Raw genomic sequence first — 17,867 nt, forward strand, 5'->3', positions numbered from 1 at the left:
ATGCCACTCCATTGGTCGTGGTCCCCAAATCCGACTACAGGCCTAATAAGCAACAGTATCCTCTGAGACCTGATGCAGAAGAAGGCATGACTCCCATCATTGAGCAATTGTCACAGGATAAAATAATTGTTCCATGTCCGACATCTCCGTGTAACACTTCACTTCTACCTGTGAAAAAAGCTGATGGAAAATCTTGCCGACCTGTTCATGATCTGCACGCTGTAAATGAGGCTGTATTTGCTTGTGCACCTGTTGTGCCCAATCCAGCCACAATTTTGTCTTCTGTGCCTGGCAATGCAAATTGGTTTACAGTGCTTGATTTGGCTAATGCTTTCTTTAGCATCCCAGTCGATCCTGCATTGCAATATTGATTTGCATTTACCTTTAAAGGCAAGAAATATACTTGGACATGCGTGCCACAAGGAATCACCGTCTGTTTATTCAGCCGCGTTGCAGGAGAATTTGGCAGGCTTCGTATTTCCACAATGAAGCACTTTGATTGCTAATGTTGTTTGTTTTGCATCTGAAAAATTGCATTGCAGATACAAATGCCTTATTGAAATATATGGCTTCGCAAAGGCCATAAAGCCTCGCTAGAAAAACTCTAGCTGGTACAACAAGAAGTGCACTATTTAGGCCATGAAATCTCACACAACAAACAAGAAATTGGAAAAGAGAGTTCAAACAGTGTTGTCAGTGACAAAACCAGTGACAAAAAAAAGTTAGTCTGTATGACCCTAGGTCACTAAACTGGACATTGATCATTACATCTCTGCCATACTTGAATAATTGTGCAATATTCTGTGTACTACTCCCGTGCAATATTTAGTTTTCCCATGTTAGTTTTTCCTATTTATTGACATTGATATTATATACCCCCATTATTGCTGTGCAATATCTTAAGAATCTCAATAAGCTACACTTACCTCGACAGTACATGCACCACTACTTATTACTTATTACTTATTTTATTACATTGTATTATTATACTGTATTTTCATCAACTGGTAAACCCACTTGGTACTTCACACTTATTTTATCTTATACTTATACCCACCTGGTACTTAATTTATTTTCTGACCTGTTTTTATAGTGTTTATAGTGTTTTATATTTTTTGCTAGTACTTCCTCCTGTGTGCACTGACGTAAAGGCTAGCTACTGTAACAAAGTTTCCCTTCGGGGATCAATAAAGTATTTCTGATTCTGATTCTGACTCTAGCCTGGCAGTTGATGGAAAAAATGGGTTCTATAGTGCTGTTTTCCTTCAAAAACATGGTGACAAATTCAAACCGGTTGCCTATTATTCTATATGGTATCAGAAGTGTTCAGAGAGATTCTTGGGTGGAACTGATGGGGTAAGACCTAACGATCTCCTTGTAATTAATTGCAAACATATATTTTATATACTTCAACCCTTCTGTCCTTTGTGTTTATTGTGTCCTGAGTGCATTATTAGATCATTTCCACGACAACAGCAACAGAATTTTTAAATTCATCTGAATATGTTGCATCACTATACTGTAGAGCTATACTGCTCAACATTTGTCTTTTGTATTCAGACCATGAAATGTAGTCTCTACATTCCAGAATAATGGAATGTTTAAGTCAGTGAAGTCTTGAGTGTTTTTGGTTTAATAAAGGATAAGGAACTCATTGGACCTCACAGGCTTGAGGAAAACATGTAGACGTCATCTGTGATTTCACCACATATACAAGTACAATCCATGTACCACACATTATTTGAAGTATAGATTTGGGTTTATTGCTTGCTACCATCTTGGCTGTTACTGGAACCAGAAAATCCAAATTTGGGGAAAAAATTTGGTCAAATGAGGGTAAACTAAGCTGAGGAAGGACAAAAAAGCCCAAATCACTACCAAAGGAATTGGTATGCTTGTTTAAAACACTTAATTGGGGATGAAAGTTTTTTTTTTATGTGATCAAATTAATAAATGCTTTGGGGCACCACTTTTTAATAAGTCACTATTTAGGGATTGTTTAGAAGTTATAACTATTGGCTTTGTTAATGATGTTCAAATCAGATAATAATGCTTTAAAGTTCAGTAATAAGCCAATAATAAGAACAAATTTTGGGGTGCCAGGTTTTGAAAAATCTCTGGCTGTAAAATCATTAATAAAGGTTCAAGAGTTTCTCACTTTCTCTTTTACAAATATGCAGTTATAAATGTTAATAATTTATTAATAAACATTAATAAACATTAAGCCTGAACAAGTAATTGATAAAGGGTAGTAAATGTTAAGCTTGCGGTTATTAATTTGAACAAGTAATTGATAAAGGGTAATTAAACATCAAGTCTGCAGTTATAAACACTTTTAAAGTAATTATGGTCATAAGTTTCTCGGTTTTTTATTTTCCTACAGTAGAAGTTAGTAAGTCATATGCAATTAGATTTGTTAATAAGTCATTAATACATAGTTCTTTTAATAATGCAAGTATGTTGTTGTAAATGTGAGAAGCTTTTTAATCAATTAATTGGAGGGTTTTCTGATGAATGAAAGACCTAAAAAAAATTAAGCAAGTGTAATGCTGGAGTAGCATAAGCACCAGCCAAAAGTATTCTTGTAAGCATGTTTACAACATCGCAACCCAAATGTTGTTCTTAATAATGGATTGTAAGTGATCTATAAAGCATTAACGCATTATTTATTAACAATTAATAAAGCTATTAGTTACAACTTATAAAGCCTTTATAAAAGGGGAATTAAAAAGTGGTTCTAGATTTGGTACACAAGAGAGTAATGTTGCAGATGTTTGATTTAATAAGTTTGACTGTAGATGAAATGGCCCTAAGTAATGTTTTGTGTTTGTGTGTGTGTTGACTGACCTGAGCCTTCTCCTCCAGTGTTTTCAGTTCCTTTAGCAGGTGGACAACTCTGGCCACACAATCCCCAATATCTGATAGGCTGGTTAGACTGTCCATCAAACTGTCAAGAGACACTTTGACCTGGAGAACCATAGACGCAAAGACAGAAACTGAGCCGTATTTAATAATATTTATTTTCTCATATCCTGACTTAGCTTCACTTCAGAGTATTTTAAGTCCAACAGTGTCACCACTGACTATCTCAAATTATCTCATTGGCACAAAAAATGTCTCTCAGTTTAGTGTGGGTCAGTGTGACTTCTTTCTGCAAATACTGTATTAATGAAACAAGAAGTCATGTTAAGGCAGTTTTGCTTGTATCACTCCAAACTGTTGAAATTAAATGATCCTGAGAGTTGCTTTCTTAAGCATGTCAGATGATCATATCCAATATTAGAAATGTCGAGGACACAGACTTATTGAAACTAATTGCAATAAGACACAGAAGTTTTTAGAACATGAGGTGTGAAACAGACTCATTGTAATTACAACTTCAGTGTTTTGTTAAATATGTTTTTCAAAGTATGATTTTACAACTGTCTTTCAAAGCTGTATGAAGAGGAGACACAGGTGAGATCCAAAGGTTACAGGCCAGGGCAGCCAGGCAGACAGAGAGACAGACAGTTTACAGATATACCTCTCTGAAGTCCTGTTCAAAGTGGCGTAGCTGCAGGCACTGCTCCAGTTTCAGATGATGTTTACACCAGAACTGTTCAAAGGCATTCTCTGTCTCATTCAGCTGGGCTAGGAGCCTGAAACACACAACAGGAACTTCATTACACACACACACACACACACACACTGAGAGTTATTATAGGACTACATGGCCATACTATGAACTGAGACACATTATATAATGTATAAGAAAAGCTTTGACGACTGTCACCTTTCCACAGTGATGTGGTTCTCCATCTCATCTGGGTTGAGTTTGTGATTCTCTGACTTGGGTGCCTGCTCCTTGATACAACCTAATAGGGTAGTGCCCTGCTTCAAAGCTAGCTTCAGTTCATCCTGGTTTAGAGACATTGAAGCATAGGAAATAACATTAATATCATCTGTAAAACAGCCGACAAATGTGTAAGGTCCCATTTACACCTATTACTGTAATGTGCAATCTGTATCTGGTATCTTATGTGGATAATCATCTGTTTACTGGCCCTTTGCCTTCATGCCTGATATATGCAAATTTGGTAGGTGGAGCTGGTGGACTTGTAAACAAGGGAAGCAAATTTGTATGTCACCCCTGTTCACATGTAGGGTTTCAAACACTGGAGACGTGACAAGATGCCATTCATTGTGAATTGCACCTTGGAAAACATGCTGGTGCCACCTACTGCTACTCAAGATTCAAAATTCAAGTGAAGCTGAGAGAGGTTCAGCTTTATGCAAATGTCCTCTGATGTTTGGGAATGACAACTTGGTGACCAACAATTGACCATCAGTTGTGTTTATTTTGATTCCCTCGCGAAATGGAAACAGTTTTTTTCTTCTCCAGTTAAACTATGTAAAAGTACTTAAAACAAAATGGAGAAAATGCTGATTGTCACATCAAAGGCTTTCAAATTATCTATGATATAACTTTACTATTAACTAACTTTGCGAATTTTTTTTGGTACTGCTTAAATGTTAACACTGAGGGACATATGAAAGACATTTTGTGTTCATGTCCTCATGTTATAGACCTGGTCACACCAGCATTTATAACAGCAACATTTCAGAATGAAATAAAATTATTTCAGAGGAATTGTTGCGACCTGTAGCCTATATTTGCTTGCAGATTGGAGGTAAATGTGTACTGTGCTTTCATGCAGAATTCAACTTTGATAAACTTTGACTGGCAAATTTGCTCCACTGATCAAAAACAAACCATCTTGTCTGTGCTGACCTTCGAGAGAATGGAGTTAGTCCAAAATATGAGGAAGCGTGTGATGCGTGATACCATCAAACTTTTTATTCAGTTCAATTCAATTCAGTTTTATTTATATAGTGCCAATTCATAACAGAAGTTATCTCATTGCACTTTTCCTATAGAGCAGATCTAGACCGTACTCTATATAATATTATTAAATTCCTTAAATTTAGCTACAGCACTATCAGATAGACATCTAGTGTAGGAGTTTTTGCCTAATGGCGTGTAGTCCAGTAACAGGAGTTATTAAATAATGGTCCAATAATGAAGGATTCTGTGGAATGACTATTAAATGTTCAATTTCAATTCCATATACCAGAACAAGGTCGAGGTTGTGGTTAAAACAGTAAGTTGGTTTATGTACTCTCTGACAAAAGCCAATTGAATCTAATAATGAGATAAACACAGTCTAGTCACAGTCACAGGCTCATCATTTTCAACATCCACATGAATATTAAAATCACCTACAATAATTACTTTATCTGTTTAAGGACTAAACTTGATAAAAACTCTGAGAATTCAGATAAAAAAAATCAGAATAAGGACCAGGAGTGCGGTACACTATAACAAGTAGAATTGGCTGTGTTTTCCACGTTGGGTGTGAAAGACTAAGAACAAGGCTTTCGAATGAGTTATAATTTTGTTTGGGTTTAGGGTTGATTAATAGGTTTGAGTTGAAGATGGCTGCAACTCCACAAATTTAAGTGGTCGGGGGGCACTAAGGAGTTTTGGGTGGGTAACTGCTCTGGAAGCGCAGAGAAGCGTGTAGGACTGTAACTCTGCCTCCTGGTCTCAACTCTGAGTTGTCATGGTTTTGGTCCACTAATAAACTCGGCCAGATTTCTAGATATGAAAGCTGCTCCATCCAAAGTGGGATGAATGCCGTCTCTCCTAATGAGACCAGGTCTTCCCCAGAAAGTCCGCCAATTATCTACAAAGCACACATCGTTTGCTGGACGCCATCTTGACAGCCAGCGGCGGAATGAAGACATGCGAGAGGGAGAGAGAGAAGCTGGTAGCTAGCAAAACTGAATAGCATGTAAACTATGGGATTAGTGAGAAAGTTGTTAAAAGGAGAGAGCTATGAGTGCTTGAGCAGAACTAGTGTACGTTTAAATGTATAGCAGATAGTTAGTCACTATAATGAAATAAAAAATCAAACAAAATTAACGGTGATGAGCTAGTGCAGCAAAAATATGCTACTAGTAACACACAAACACCGGTGACTGGAAATGAGACAATACGTCAGCACATCAGGATTATTGGTCCTATAACCCTGCTCTGCCAAATGAGAAGCAACGTGAGAAGAGCTTTCCTCTTCCTATCCATTTTGCCCAAACTAACTTAGCCACAACCAACAGTAGCTAATGCATGACGCCCAAATGTCACAAGGTCACCAAGCTTTCACCACCACTAATTTCATGAGGATTCGCAAATGATCTCGCTGTGCCACTTTCTGGTGTGACCACCAGGCTCTAATGTAACTCTCTATCTTTCAAGCAAGATGACGTGTGTACTAAATCACCTTGAGGTTGTTGTGTTTGTTGGTGTGTGCTGTGAGCAGGTCTTTGGTGTACTGGACATCATTGGGCAGCTGTGTCTCTGCCAGATCTGTCCCAAACTTCTGTAACATCTGGGCTGTGGTTTTCACTGTCATGGCAAAGTTCTCTATGGCCTATGGAAAAAGATCCACACATGATTGCATCCTAGAATGCAAATGACCACACAGCCACTGTAATTAGAAAAATAAAAAATTATGATTTCTCTACAACTGTTACATTTTGGAAATCAAAGCCAAATCTCTAGTATTAAGGTTAATATATATATATATATATATATATATATATATAGTATTTAGTAGTGTATGTTTACTCACAGTTCGGTGATGTATCCACTGACTGTGACAGTACTCCAGGTTTCCTCCTAGCTCGCGGGTCAGGTGGCCTTTATCCACATAGCCGTGCAAGTCCGACAGAGAGTTCAGCATCACAACCTGCAAACACATTTAATACATCTATCCAAGGACTTTTGATCATGACCAACATTATGTAACAGTGAGATTAACTGTGGATGCCCTAATGAGTTCAGTAGAAAACTAGCCTTAAAGGTTCAGTATATAAGATTTAGTGGCATCTAGCGGTAAAATTGTAGTTCGCAACCATTTGAATGCTGCTTGCATCACCCTCCCCTTCCAAGCGTGTAGGAGAAACTACGGTTGCTACGACATTTGTGAAAAACGTAAACGGCCCTATCTAGAGCCAGTGTCTGGTTTGTCCGTTCTGGGCTACTGTAGAAACATGGCAGTGAAACATGCCAACCTCCGTGGAAGTGGACCCGCTCCCGATATAGATAAAAATGGCACAAAAAACACACAGATTTTTTTTCAGGTGATAATACACTAAAACATTAAAACATACATCCTCCTAAATGTTACACACGGGACGTTTAATAAAGAGAAACATCTTCACTGATTTTACACATTAAATGAATTTTAATTGTCATGAACCGTACAACTCAGTCTGTGAAATATTGTATAATGTCTTCTGTGGTTCTTGAGAGTGCTCCAAAGTCTGAAAAAATAACCTTGATGTTGTCTCAGCTTGGACAACAAATTTATAACAGAAAGCCTGAGATAAAAACTAGGGGCATGGAGTTTGAAAGATGTTTATCAGGCAGGGAGGGTTAACAAAAGACTCTATTGAGTTGCATTAGAGCCTTTGTTTTTGGAGTCCATCTCATACTAGGGACTAAAGCTCAGAATATATCATCCTCTGCTGCATCAATTTTGACCATTGTTTTTAAATCTGTCTTTTGTGAAAGAAATGATGTGGCTCAAGGTCAGCTGCTCTTTAATCCAAACCCTGGCTTCCTTTTCCGATGACAACGATAATGTATTATTGTCATAGGAAATTCATGTTTCAGCAACGAAGCCGAACAATAAAAAAAAAAAACAGATGACAAACAAGAATGTAGCTAGCGGAGTTTGAAGGAGCTACAGGCCGCAGCATCTGCACATGCTGCTGTTGCCATAGTCAGAATCTTCTGATCCAGTTGATTTGAACAATTTTGGCTTAGCCCTTTAAATCAAATCCAATCAGAGATCATTCAATGATGTTTCAGCAATAAAGCCGAAAAAATAACAGATTAAAACAAAAATGTAGCAAAGAATGTGCAGAATCAATTTGAACACAACCTAGCATGCCTGTTTGTGACATTATGGGCTCTATTTTTATGAACCCAAAGTGCGCACTGCCCAGTGTGTCAGGGGCAAAAACGCACTTGCTGCCAAGAGCAGAGTTTACCCGTGCATGATTTTATTTGTCATCACTATAATCGATACAATAACCATCTGCAGGTAACTTTCGCCATACTGTAGTGCCATATACGTAGTGAAAGTAGAATTAAAAATGTGATATAATTTTTTTGCATGCATTTGTTTTTATTTCAGTTTTTTATTCAGTTAGATTTGACTATTTTACATGCAAAAGAAATTTGCTGACAATCTAAGAACAAAATAGCTGCCTGCTTAATCTTCATATTGCAACATGTGATCTTTTTAATGATCTGCAAATAAATTATCATCTTAAAAATAACAATCCTTTGTTTCTGGGAACACTACTATAAAATTTTACCCGTACAATGTCTATCATATTATTTTGGTCATCACAGCCACACGTCCACCTCTATTGTCAGTAAAAATGCAGAGCTAATAATATCTTTAATATTATAAAGAGTACGGTCTAGACCTCCTCTATAGGAAAAGTGCAATGAGATAACTTCTGTTATGAATTGGCGCTATATAAATAAAATTGGATTGAATTTAATTGAATAGAGCTCCAGGTAGTGCTTTGGCATATTTGCAGCCGTTGCCTTGGTTACCCGGTGTTTTGGCCTTATTAACAAAATTAAGACTTTGGAGTGGCCTAGTCAAAGTCCTGACCTGAATCCTATTGAGATGCTGTTGCATGACCTTAAAAAGGCAGTTCATGCTCGAAAACCCTCCAATGTTGCTGAATTACAACAATTCTGCAAAGATGAGTGGGCCAAAATTCCTCCACAGCACTGTAAAAGACTCATTGCAAGTTATCGCAAACACTTGATTGCAGTTGTTGCTGCTAAGGGTGGCTCAACCAGTTATTAGGTTTAGGGGGCAATCACTTTTTCACACAGGGCCATGTAGGTTTGTTTTCCCTTAATAATAACAACCTTGATTTAAAAGCTGCATTTTGTGTTTACTTGTGTTATCTTTGACTAATATTTAAATTTGTTTGATGATCTGAAATATTTAAGTGTGACAAACATGCAGAAAAATAAGAAATCAAGAAGGGGGCAAACACTTTTGCACACCACTGTAGACTGACACTTAGAGGGAGGAGTTAAAGAGTTTGATGGCCACAGGCAGGAACGACTTCCTGTGGCGCACTGTGGTGCTTACATATGCATGCATATTACATTGTTTTTTGAATAATGGTGTATCTTTTTTGTGTAAACATGTTTACAACAGTTATATCATGTGTTCAGGTGAGATGGATTTATTATAACACTACTGTATATCAACAGAATTTTTCTTCTAGGGATTGAAGTATGGAATTTCATCCTATTAAATGATATGTAACTGATAAATCAGAGTTTGAAGTTTTAAACATTGTAAATAATTTGATGTGTACATGTTGATGCTACGGATGGTAGGGCTCAACCTGGGATTCACACCTATGTTGGATCAGGTGGACCTTCTTGGTCATATGCTGAGTATACCTCATGAAGAGCAATGTGGAAACATTATAAACACTGCAGTTGTACAGTGTGTGGATGCATAGTTCTGAAAAAAACAAACAAAAACAAAAAAAATACTGGCATCAGCTACACATAACTATGGATGTTATCTGAAATTTCATTGGGAGGGTTACCAGTTTGATCCTTGAAAATTTGTATTTCATTTATTATCATTTATTCGTCATGGATTCAGTTAAAAACCTCATGTCTCTAATTAACCACCTTTTCTAACAAAAAATAAATATATTTTTTGTGATTGCAGTTGTGATTGCAACTGATAATGTTTATATGTTTTTTACTGAAGTATGCTTACCAGTACCTTCATTTTAAAGTCATCCTTGTGCAGCTTGATGCCAATGTCTGCTATAGCCCTCTGGAAGAACCTGGACGGCCTCAGCACCAACACCAGCTGCAGGTTTCCTGGAAACGCCCCCTAGATAACACAACATGTGAATTTACAATACATCTCTAAGCCACTTCATTGTTTCATTTCATTTACTCACCCATTTAGAAGTTTTCTTTAACCAGACTACACCAAGAAAGTGCTGGGACCATAATGACACATGGGCGAATGCATATGTGTCTTGCTGTTATCAAACCATTAAAGGACCAAATTATTACAGAAAAAATCTGACACAGTAAAAGGTCAGTGGAGTTTATCTTAGCTCCACTTGTCTGTGCTAGATAACACTGCTGACTCATAAGACATGAACAGCCTAAATCCAAATATATAAATCATACTGGTTGTCATTTAACATTTAAATGTGTCATCCTCTGGATGACATCGTTGTAGTATCTAATTATGACTGCATGGTTGTTAGTAGAGGAACCTGGCCTTATACATTGCAAAACAGCAAGGATGCAGTGTTAGCAAACCCAATAAATACTACCTTGCAGCATAATGTAGCACAAATAAGAGGAGCGTGATTTCTACTGGCTACCATAATCTGTGCATCCAGAGCTAACATTCGATCTAAATGTCCAGCTGGTTGACAGAAAAGTACACCAAAAGAAATTCAAAATACTTTCCCACAGTTTTCTAAACCTTTGGTGCTCATTATCTTGTCTGTAAATTGTTGGCCCAGGGTCAGCTGTTACCACCCTAGGGGTCATGACTCTCACAATGGATTTGAGAGGAATGTATGGGGTAATCAGATTACTGGGGTAGTAAATTATTATTTTTTATAAAACTCTGCTACATATTATTTCCTCTAATGTTTTCATGAAGTTTAATAACTAGGTTCGGGAACAAAGACCTGAACACAACCCATTTCTGCACAAAAGTATTTAAGCACACCTTATCCATTCCTCTCCCCTTCGACTAAATTTTCACATGACCTGTGACAGACTAGCACAGAAACATTCACCAAACCATGGACCAGGAGCTTCTTCTCAACCCTTCAGAAAGCAATCTGTTCAAAGAAGATCAGCAAACTTGGAGTTCTCTCGTAACATCCAACCTTGCCAGCTCTTGGCTTTCATCCTCCAACAACTCCAACGTTGCAGAGCCCTCGCCTCCCCGCAGCTCCAGGAGAAGATCCCGTCTGCGGTGTCACCCCATCCAGACGCCCCCCCCCGACCGACTCGAGATCCAGGCACTCAAACGACAGGCTAAGCCACCGAATTCACCCGACCAGCGCTTTCCGAGCGAACAGTCGCCTGAAGCAAACACTCACTCAGCAAAACATCCCTTTTCACTACTCCGACAAAAAGTAAAACTTTTCCAACTATTCATGGACTCTCAGCAAAACACCACTCTTCCTCTTCGAGCTTCTCGAGCACTTCCAGGTTCACAGTGTCGCATATTTGGCAACGCCGTTAATGTCACTGCGTGTCACACGGCCGAAGAAGCCCAGCCCTCCACATCAGCCCCCTCAGAGGGCCAAAAAAGAATATGAAAAAAAGAGGAAGAAGGGAGGACAGTGGTCTGAAAACTACCAGAACCACCCCCTTACCCTGGTGGTGAGAATATTAGTGATAGAGGGACTGTTGAAAATCCAGGTTGTGCAATTTTCTTAATTCAATCTAGGGTAGAAAATCTGTCTTTCCCATACCCCTGCCTAATGGCCAGCCAATGAAAATCTAGCCCACGGGGTAGGAGTAGCTGTAGGCCCTGAAGAATTGATTGCTGTAAAAGATTTGCCCTTATGTAAAAAGGTAGCTTATCTTGAGGACATAGACATTGAAACTCAGACTACAGAACAAGTAGAGAAAACAGATCTGCAGGACAAACAAAAACTAGAAACTATCCTCAGAAAAGGTAACTATGCAAGATTTAAAAATGATGAAGGATACGTTCCTCAGCACACTCATTCTACTAAAGGAGGGCCCCCCAGACAAACGCAATAGCCAATCAAACCAGAAATCAAAAGAGAACTGGATGTCACTATAAACTAGAAGAGTTGGGGATTATTAAGTTGAAAATCCTCCAACCAACCTCCCTATAATGGGTGTAGCAAAACCTGACATGTACTGATGCCATACATCTAATTAATCCTTCTAGGACTATGAGAATTCTCCCACAGAAATGATTCAAGACAAGCCTGGACCTCAGCAATGGGGTTTGGTCTATCCCCAATGATCCACAATCCCAGTTAAAGACATGTTTCACTTGAGGGGTGGACTCCTATTGCTGGAAAGGGCCCCCATAGGGATATAAGAATGCCCCTAATGTTTTCCAGACTTCCGTCATGAAAACCATGGAAGGACTTCCTGTAGAAGTCTATATTGACAATCTATACTTCACCCATGATGACCCAGATGAACATTTGAAGTGTTTAAAAGAGGTCTTGATAAAACTAACTGGTGCAGGATATAAAGTTGGCCTCAAAAATGTAAATTCCTTTGGAGGCTCACTTAGATGCAGGAGACAAAGGAGGAGGCAATGAAGCCAGGAACTTTGGCTCAAAACAACCTACATTATTCCTATTCCTATTGCATATCAATTTTGGCCTGCTCTCAAAGAGGTAGCAGGTTCATAGAAACTGATTTTTTACACTCCTCTACCTTCAATCAAAGAAGCAACAAAGCAAACCATAGCCATGACGAGCAGGTGGGGAAAGTAGCAAATGATGATAATTGACCCACAAGTTTTAAACTGAAGAACAAACTGTAAAACGTACAATCCCTGAAGAGAAACAACAAGAAAAACCGAGTATAACTTTATTCACTGATGGAAGCTTCCAGGGTAAAGACTAGGAAGCACTATGGGCGTTTATCTTGAAAGATGAAACAGGCAGCATAATCGCTGAAAGATCAGGACCTTGTGCAGGCACAGCACCGCAGAAGTTACTGCTATTCTAGAAGGTCTCCTAATTGCTAAAAAGAAAATTATTTCAAAACTTCAGATTGTGACTGATAGTGACTATTGTTTTAAAGCTGGCATACAAGAATTAGAGTACTGGAGACAGAGAGACTTTACTAATGTGAAGGGCAGTCCATGCACATTTATGGGGATTAATTTCAGAAATAAGTAGTTCAATGTACATAAAATAGGTTAATGTAAATAGTCACACTGACATTAGAGATTTTGATCATGATGGAAATAGAGACGCAGATAATATGGCCCTAGCCAGGCCCAAAATGGCCAAATTCCCACCAGAATGGATGGGAAAAAATGCACTCACTTGACCAAGCCTCTCAAGTTGTCACCAAGGTGCACAAAGGTCTAGGCCATGTTGGACATGAGAAGATCAATAGGTTTTTGAAGCAGAACCTAGTTCACATACCTAACCTTAAATCACTTACAACACAGGGTTGAAGTATGCAATGGTTAATGGGTTTAGGAAAGCCACCCAGAACAGCTTAAAATACTGTGTAAGGACCCTGAAGTACACTTTAGTGCAGATATTGCAGGCCCTTTTCCACATAGAACATGATTGGGAAAGAGATATTTCTTAATGACAATGGTTCTAGCTACAAGCATGTTTATCCATTAAAAGCAGCTACTGGGAAGATAGTAGATTTCAGTAGATCGCGATTTCTGCGCATGTGTCGGCTTTTTTGTGTACCCGGCAGAAGCGTCGCTAGAAACTTCATCTTAAACCATCATAAATTGATATTTTATCGAGTTTTTAAGCCAGGTTTTCTAGGCCACACTGCTTTCCTGGCCACTGCTTTACCTATATGTTTTAACTTGGAAAAAGTTTTCAGTCATCGGACGTGTGGATTTTAAGTAATTTTAAGCTGGCTGCAACTCCACGTGGTTTACCGGACTGCCTCCACTGCTGCTAGCTTAGCTAGGTTTGTTTTTAGCCCGGCGGCTTGGCTAGCCGGTCGGTTTTACCAAGGATTTTAAGCTTCTAGCACTTTTATGGACTTTACTGTGGACTTTAAGCTCTGGAGCACTCTCACGGACTAAATGATAGCCTGATGGCTGAGTGTGGATCTTGTCACCTTACCGTCTCAAAGCTGAGGAAAGGTATCGCCTGTCTGGAAGCCGAGCTCAGAGAAAAAGACCAGCTCATCCTGGAGTTCTCGACCGTTGCCTCGGCCCAGGCAAAACACCTGGCGGTCCTAAGCTCCTCTGGCTGCGCAAGCCGGAATGCGACCATCCCATCTCACGCCCCGGACTGCTCCACTCCAGCACTGGACAATGATCCCACTCTTCCATGGCTTGGCTCCATCATCACTGGCGCCCCGGAGCATGAGGCCGCTTCAGCTAAGCCTGATGACCCGTGGCTCCTCATGGGTGCGAAGCACAAAGCCATGGCCATTTCTACCCCGTGCCGAGCCCCAGTGGATGCACAATCACTCGCCGGCGGGGGTGGTGAGAAGGCTCCGGTGAGTTCGACTCCACGGCAACCGGAGCACTGGACCGTAGCCTGTAAGGACAGACATGGTGCAAAGCGCACGACTCCTCCACCTTCACATCGGGACCTCCCGCTGGCCAACAGGTTTGACATCCTGGACATGCAGGACTTTCCTCCACTGGAGGGACGCAACCCTTTTTCCAGCAGCCAAGTCTTCCTCCTCCTCTCGCCGCAAGTTACTGAAAGAGGCCGTGATCAGGAGAAGCTCTGGGGGTCTCATTCATCCTGAGATGGCAGAGAAGTCCTCTGCTAAGGAGGACGCCGCCCCCTCGCTGCAGCGGTCCCCGGCCACGACTATCCCAGGGACGGCTGATGGAACTCGGCGGGCTCCACGATCATCGACTCTGCCTCCTCTCATCCCCCCAACTACGCTGATTGTTGGAGACTCCATAGTGAGGAATATCCGCTTCGCTAATGCGGTCACACGCTGCTTTCCCGGAGCTACGGCTCCCGACATCCTCGAAAAGCTCCCCGGACTTCTGGCTGCACTCCCGACGACTATCACGAAAATCATAGTCCATGTCGGCACCAATGACACCGCCCGTCAGCAATCGGAGCTGACGAAAGCAGACTTCATCCGCCTCTTTGACCTGCTCAACAGCACCGGAAAGCATGCTTTCATTTCGGGTCCTATTCCTACACTGGGTCGGGGAATTGGCCGTTTTAGCAGGATCCTCAGCCTTCATACCTGGCTCAAGTCTGTCTGCAGCACCCATGACGTTGGTTTTATTCACAACTTTAACTTATTCTGGGATCGTTCTTCCTTGTTTGCACGAGATGGTCTTCACCCAAACAAGTCAGGTTGCATGTTGGCGGCTAACCTGCAGCACACTGTGCTGTCCTCCTCGCGTAGTTGACTATTTACATCACCTGTTTCCCCTCGCTCTTCTCTGCCCACCAAAAACTGCCACGCACCCTCTGCTGTCACTACCTCCCCCTTGTGGACTGATCATAGTGCTGCTATCTGGAGCCCGGATGCCTCTAGTGCCACCTTTAACATTCCTGTGGTAATTTCGGATAGGTCCTTAACGCGAAACAGACACAGCCGACACTTAATAAAGATCCGGGCCAAAACCCGACCTCCAGTCTCAACACCAAATCTGAACCAGCACAGACTTTTTAAGATGGCTCTTCGGCATGTAAGATCCCTCTCTAACAAAACGTTTATTTTAAATGACTTTATCTCTTCCACCGAGTTAGACGGTTAGACGACACTGTTCAATTCTCCGGGCAGTGTGTTTCCCGATTCCTCCAACACCAATGATTTGGTTGATTATTTTAACTACCTGTGTTCTTCAACCTTAGATCTCATAGCTCCTCTTAAAAATAGACAAAACTCAAAGACTAGAAAACAGCCATGGTTAAATGACAGTATTCGAAGCTGTAAAAAGAATTGCAGAAGAGCAGAACGCAGATGGAAGAAATCACGTCTCCAGGTCCACTTTGTGGCCATGAAAGAGTTATTACGCCTTTATAACAGGATGGTTAAGAATGCAAGAACATGCCATTTCTCTGCACTTATTTCTGCCCATCAGCACAACCCCAGATTCCTGTTTAAGACTGTGGATCAGTTAGTTAACCCAGCCTCTCCTTGTGCCCCTGCTGAGTGTGATGCTGATTGTGAAAAGTTTCTTTTGCACTTTGCTGGAAAGGTGGAGTTAATAAGATCTGATATCACCCCCAATCCTGCCTTTTTAGATGTGGATCACCCGCTCAGGGCTTCCTTGAGCAATTTTCCTGCAGTTACTCTGCCCGAACTCGCAGACATCATGTCTCTTATGAGAGTATCCTCCAGCCCTCTGGACAAAATCCCAACTAGGTTTCTATTGGAAGTTATGGATTGTATTGCGCCCCTTTTACAAATTATTTTTAACAGCTCGCTGTCTACTGGCTGCGTCCCTAATTTCTTTAAAACAGCTTGTGTCCAGCCAGTCTTAAAAAAACCTGGGCTTGATCCCACCCTCCTGGATAACTACCGCCCAATATCCAAATTGCCTTTTATTTCGAAGATTCTCGAAAAACTTGTATCTAAGCAGCTCCTTGCTGCTGTGGAAAACAATAATACCTTTGAAAAGTTCCAATCTGGCTTTCACAACACCACAGCACTGAGACAGCCCTTCTCAAAGTCACTAATGACCTTTTAATGAATGCAGACGCAGGCATGTGCTCAATTCTTGTGCTGTTGGACATAAGTGCTGCCTTTGATACAATTGATCATGGCATTCTTTTAGACAGACTGAGGCACTGGATGGGCATATCTGGCACTGCACTAGACTGGTTCGCATCTTATCTGTCCAATAGGAAATTCTGTGTTAGCATTAATAACTTCAAGTCATCCTTTTCCCATATCAAGTATGGTGTGCCTCAAGGTTCAATTCTGGGACCAATATTGTTCTCCTTATACATGCTTCCCTTGGGTGATGTAATCTGCAGACATGGTATTTCTTTTCATTGTTATGCGGATGACACACAGTTGTACCTCCCTGTCAAGCCCACCGACCTTAGTATGCTGAGTTCTCTGCAGGACTGCCTGTCTGACATAAAAAATTGGATGTGGATAAATTTTCTTCAGCTCAACTCAAATAAAACTGAAATCCTTGTTATTGGGCCCCAACACATCACTAAACAAATACTGCCATCCACTGGTAACCTGTCACAACATATCAAGCCTGTTGCACGAAATCTTGGTGTCCTGTTTGATAGCAATGTATGTTTTGAGCAACATATCACTAAGCTTGTCCAATCATGTTTCTATCACCTGAGAAATATTGCAAAAATACGATCTATTCTAAATCTTAGTGATGCAGAAACTGTTGTGCATGCTTTTATCTCCTCACGCCTTGATTATTGTAACAGCCTGTTCACTTGTCTTCATCAAAAAACTGCAGACTGTACAAAACTCAGCTGCTAGGCTGTTAACCAGGACCAAGAAGTATGACCACATAGCCTCTTTACATTGGCTCCCTGTTGGTTTTAGGATTGATTTTAAAATCTTGTTGATTACTTTTAAGGCTCTTCATGGCCTGGCCCCAGATTATATTTTAGACCTTGTAATCCCTTATGAACCTTCACGTAGTTTGAGATCTTCGGGCAGGGGTCTCCTGTCTGTTCCTGAGTCCAGGATGAAAACTAAGGGGGACAGAGCTTTTGCTATCAGGGCCCAGAGGCTCTGGAACAACTTGCCTGAAGAAATTAGGTTGTCTGAGTCAGTGTCTTCATTTAAATCTCGTCTCAAAACACATTTTTATCTGAAAGCATATCCTGACTTTATCTGAACTGGCTGTTTATTTTACTGTTTTTTTTATTGCTTTTCTGTATTTCATGTGTTATTTTATTTTTCTTGTTGTGAAGCACTTTGTACTTTGTTTTGATAAGTGCTCTATAAATAAAGTTTTATTATTATTATTATTATTATAATGGTACATTTAATAAATGTAGTTTATTTGTAGTGTTGGAGGCAAGGCTTAGTGAATTGGAAACGACCAGAG

General features: G+C 40.3%; 1 protein-coding gene across 10 annotated transcripts in view; it reads right to left on the bottom strand.

Moving 5' to 3' along the window:
* The window catches only part of mcf2l2 (MCF.2 cell line derived transforming sequence-like 2), a 260,332-nt gene that overhangs the window by 136,608 nt on the left and 105,857 nt on the right, over positions 1-17,867 (bottom strand). For all 10 annotated transcript variants that reach the window (XM_044199615.1, XM_044199613.1, XM_044199618.1 and 7 more), the window contains 6 exons: positions 9,882-10,001; positions 6,672-6,788; positions 6,321-6,470; positions 3,773-3,897; positions 3,524-3,638; positions 2,848-2,967 (listed from right to left, as the gene is read on the bottom strand). In XM_044199615.1, the coding sequence (XP_044055550.1) occupies positions 2,848-2,967; positions 3,524-3,638; positions 3,773-3,897; positions 6,321-6,470; positions 6,672-6,788; positions 9,882-10,001 (747 nt within the window). The remainder of the gene's footprint in view (positions 1-2,847; positions 2,968-3,523; positions 3,639-3,772; positions 3,898-6,320; positions 6,471-6,671; positions 6,789-9,881; positions 10,002-17,867) is intronic.

This window comes from Siniperca chuatsi, linkage group LG6, assembly GCF_020085105.1.
Source record: "Siniperca chuatsi isolate FFG_IHB_CAS linkage group LG6, ASM2008510v1, whole genome shotgun sequence".
NCBI lineage: Eukaryota > Metazoa > Chordata > Actinopteri > Centrarchiformes > Sinipercidae > Siniperca > Siniperca chuatsi.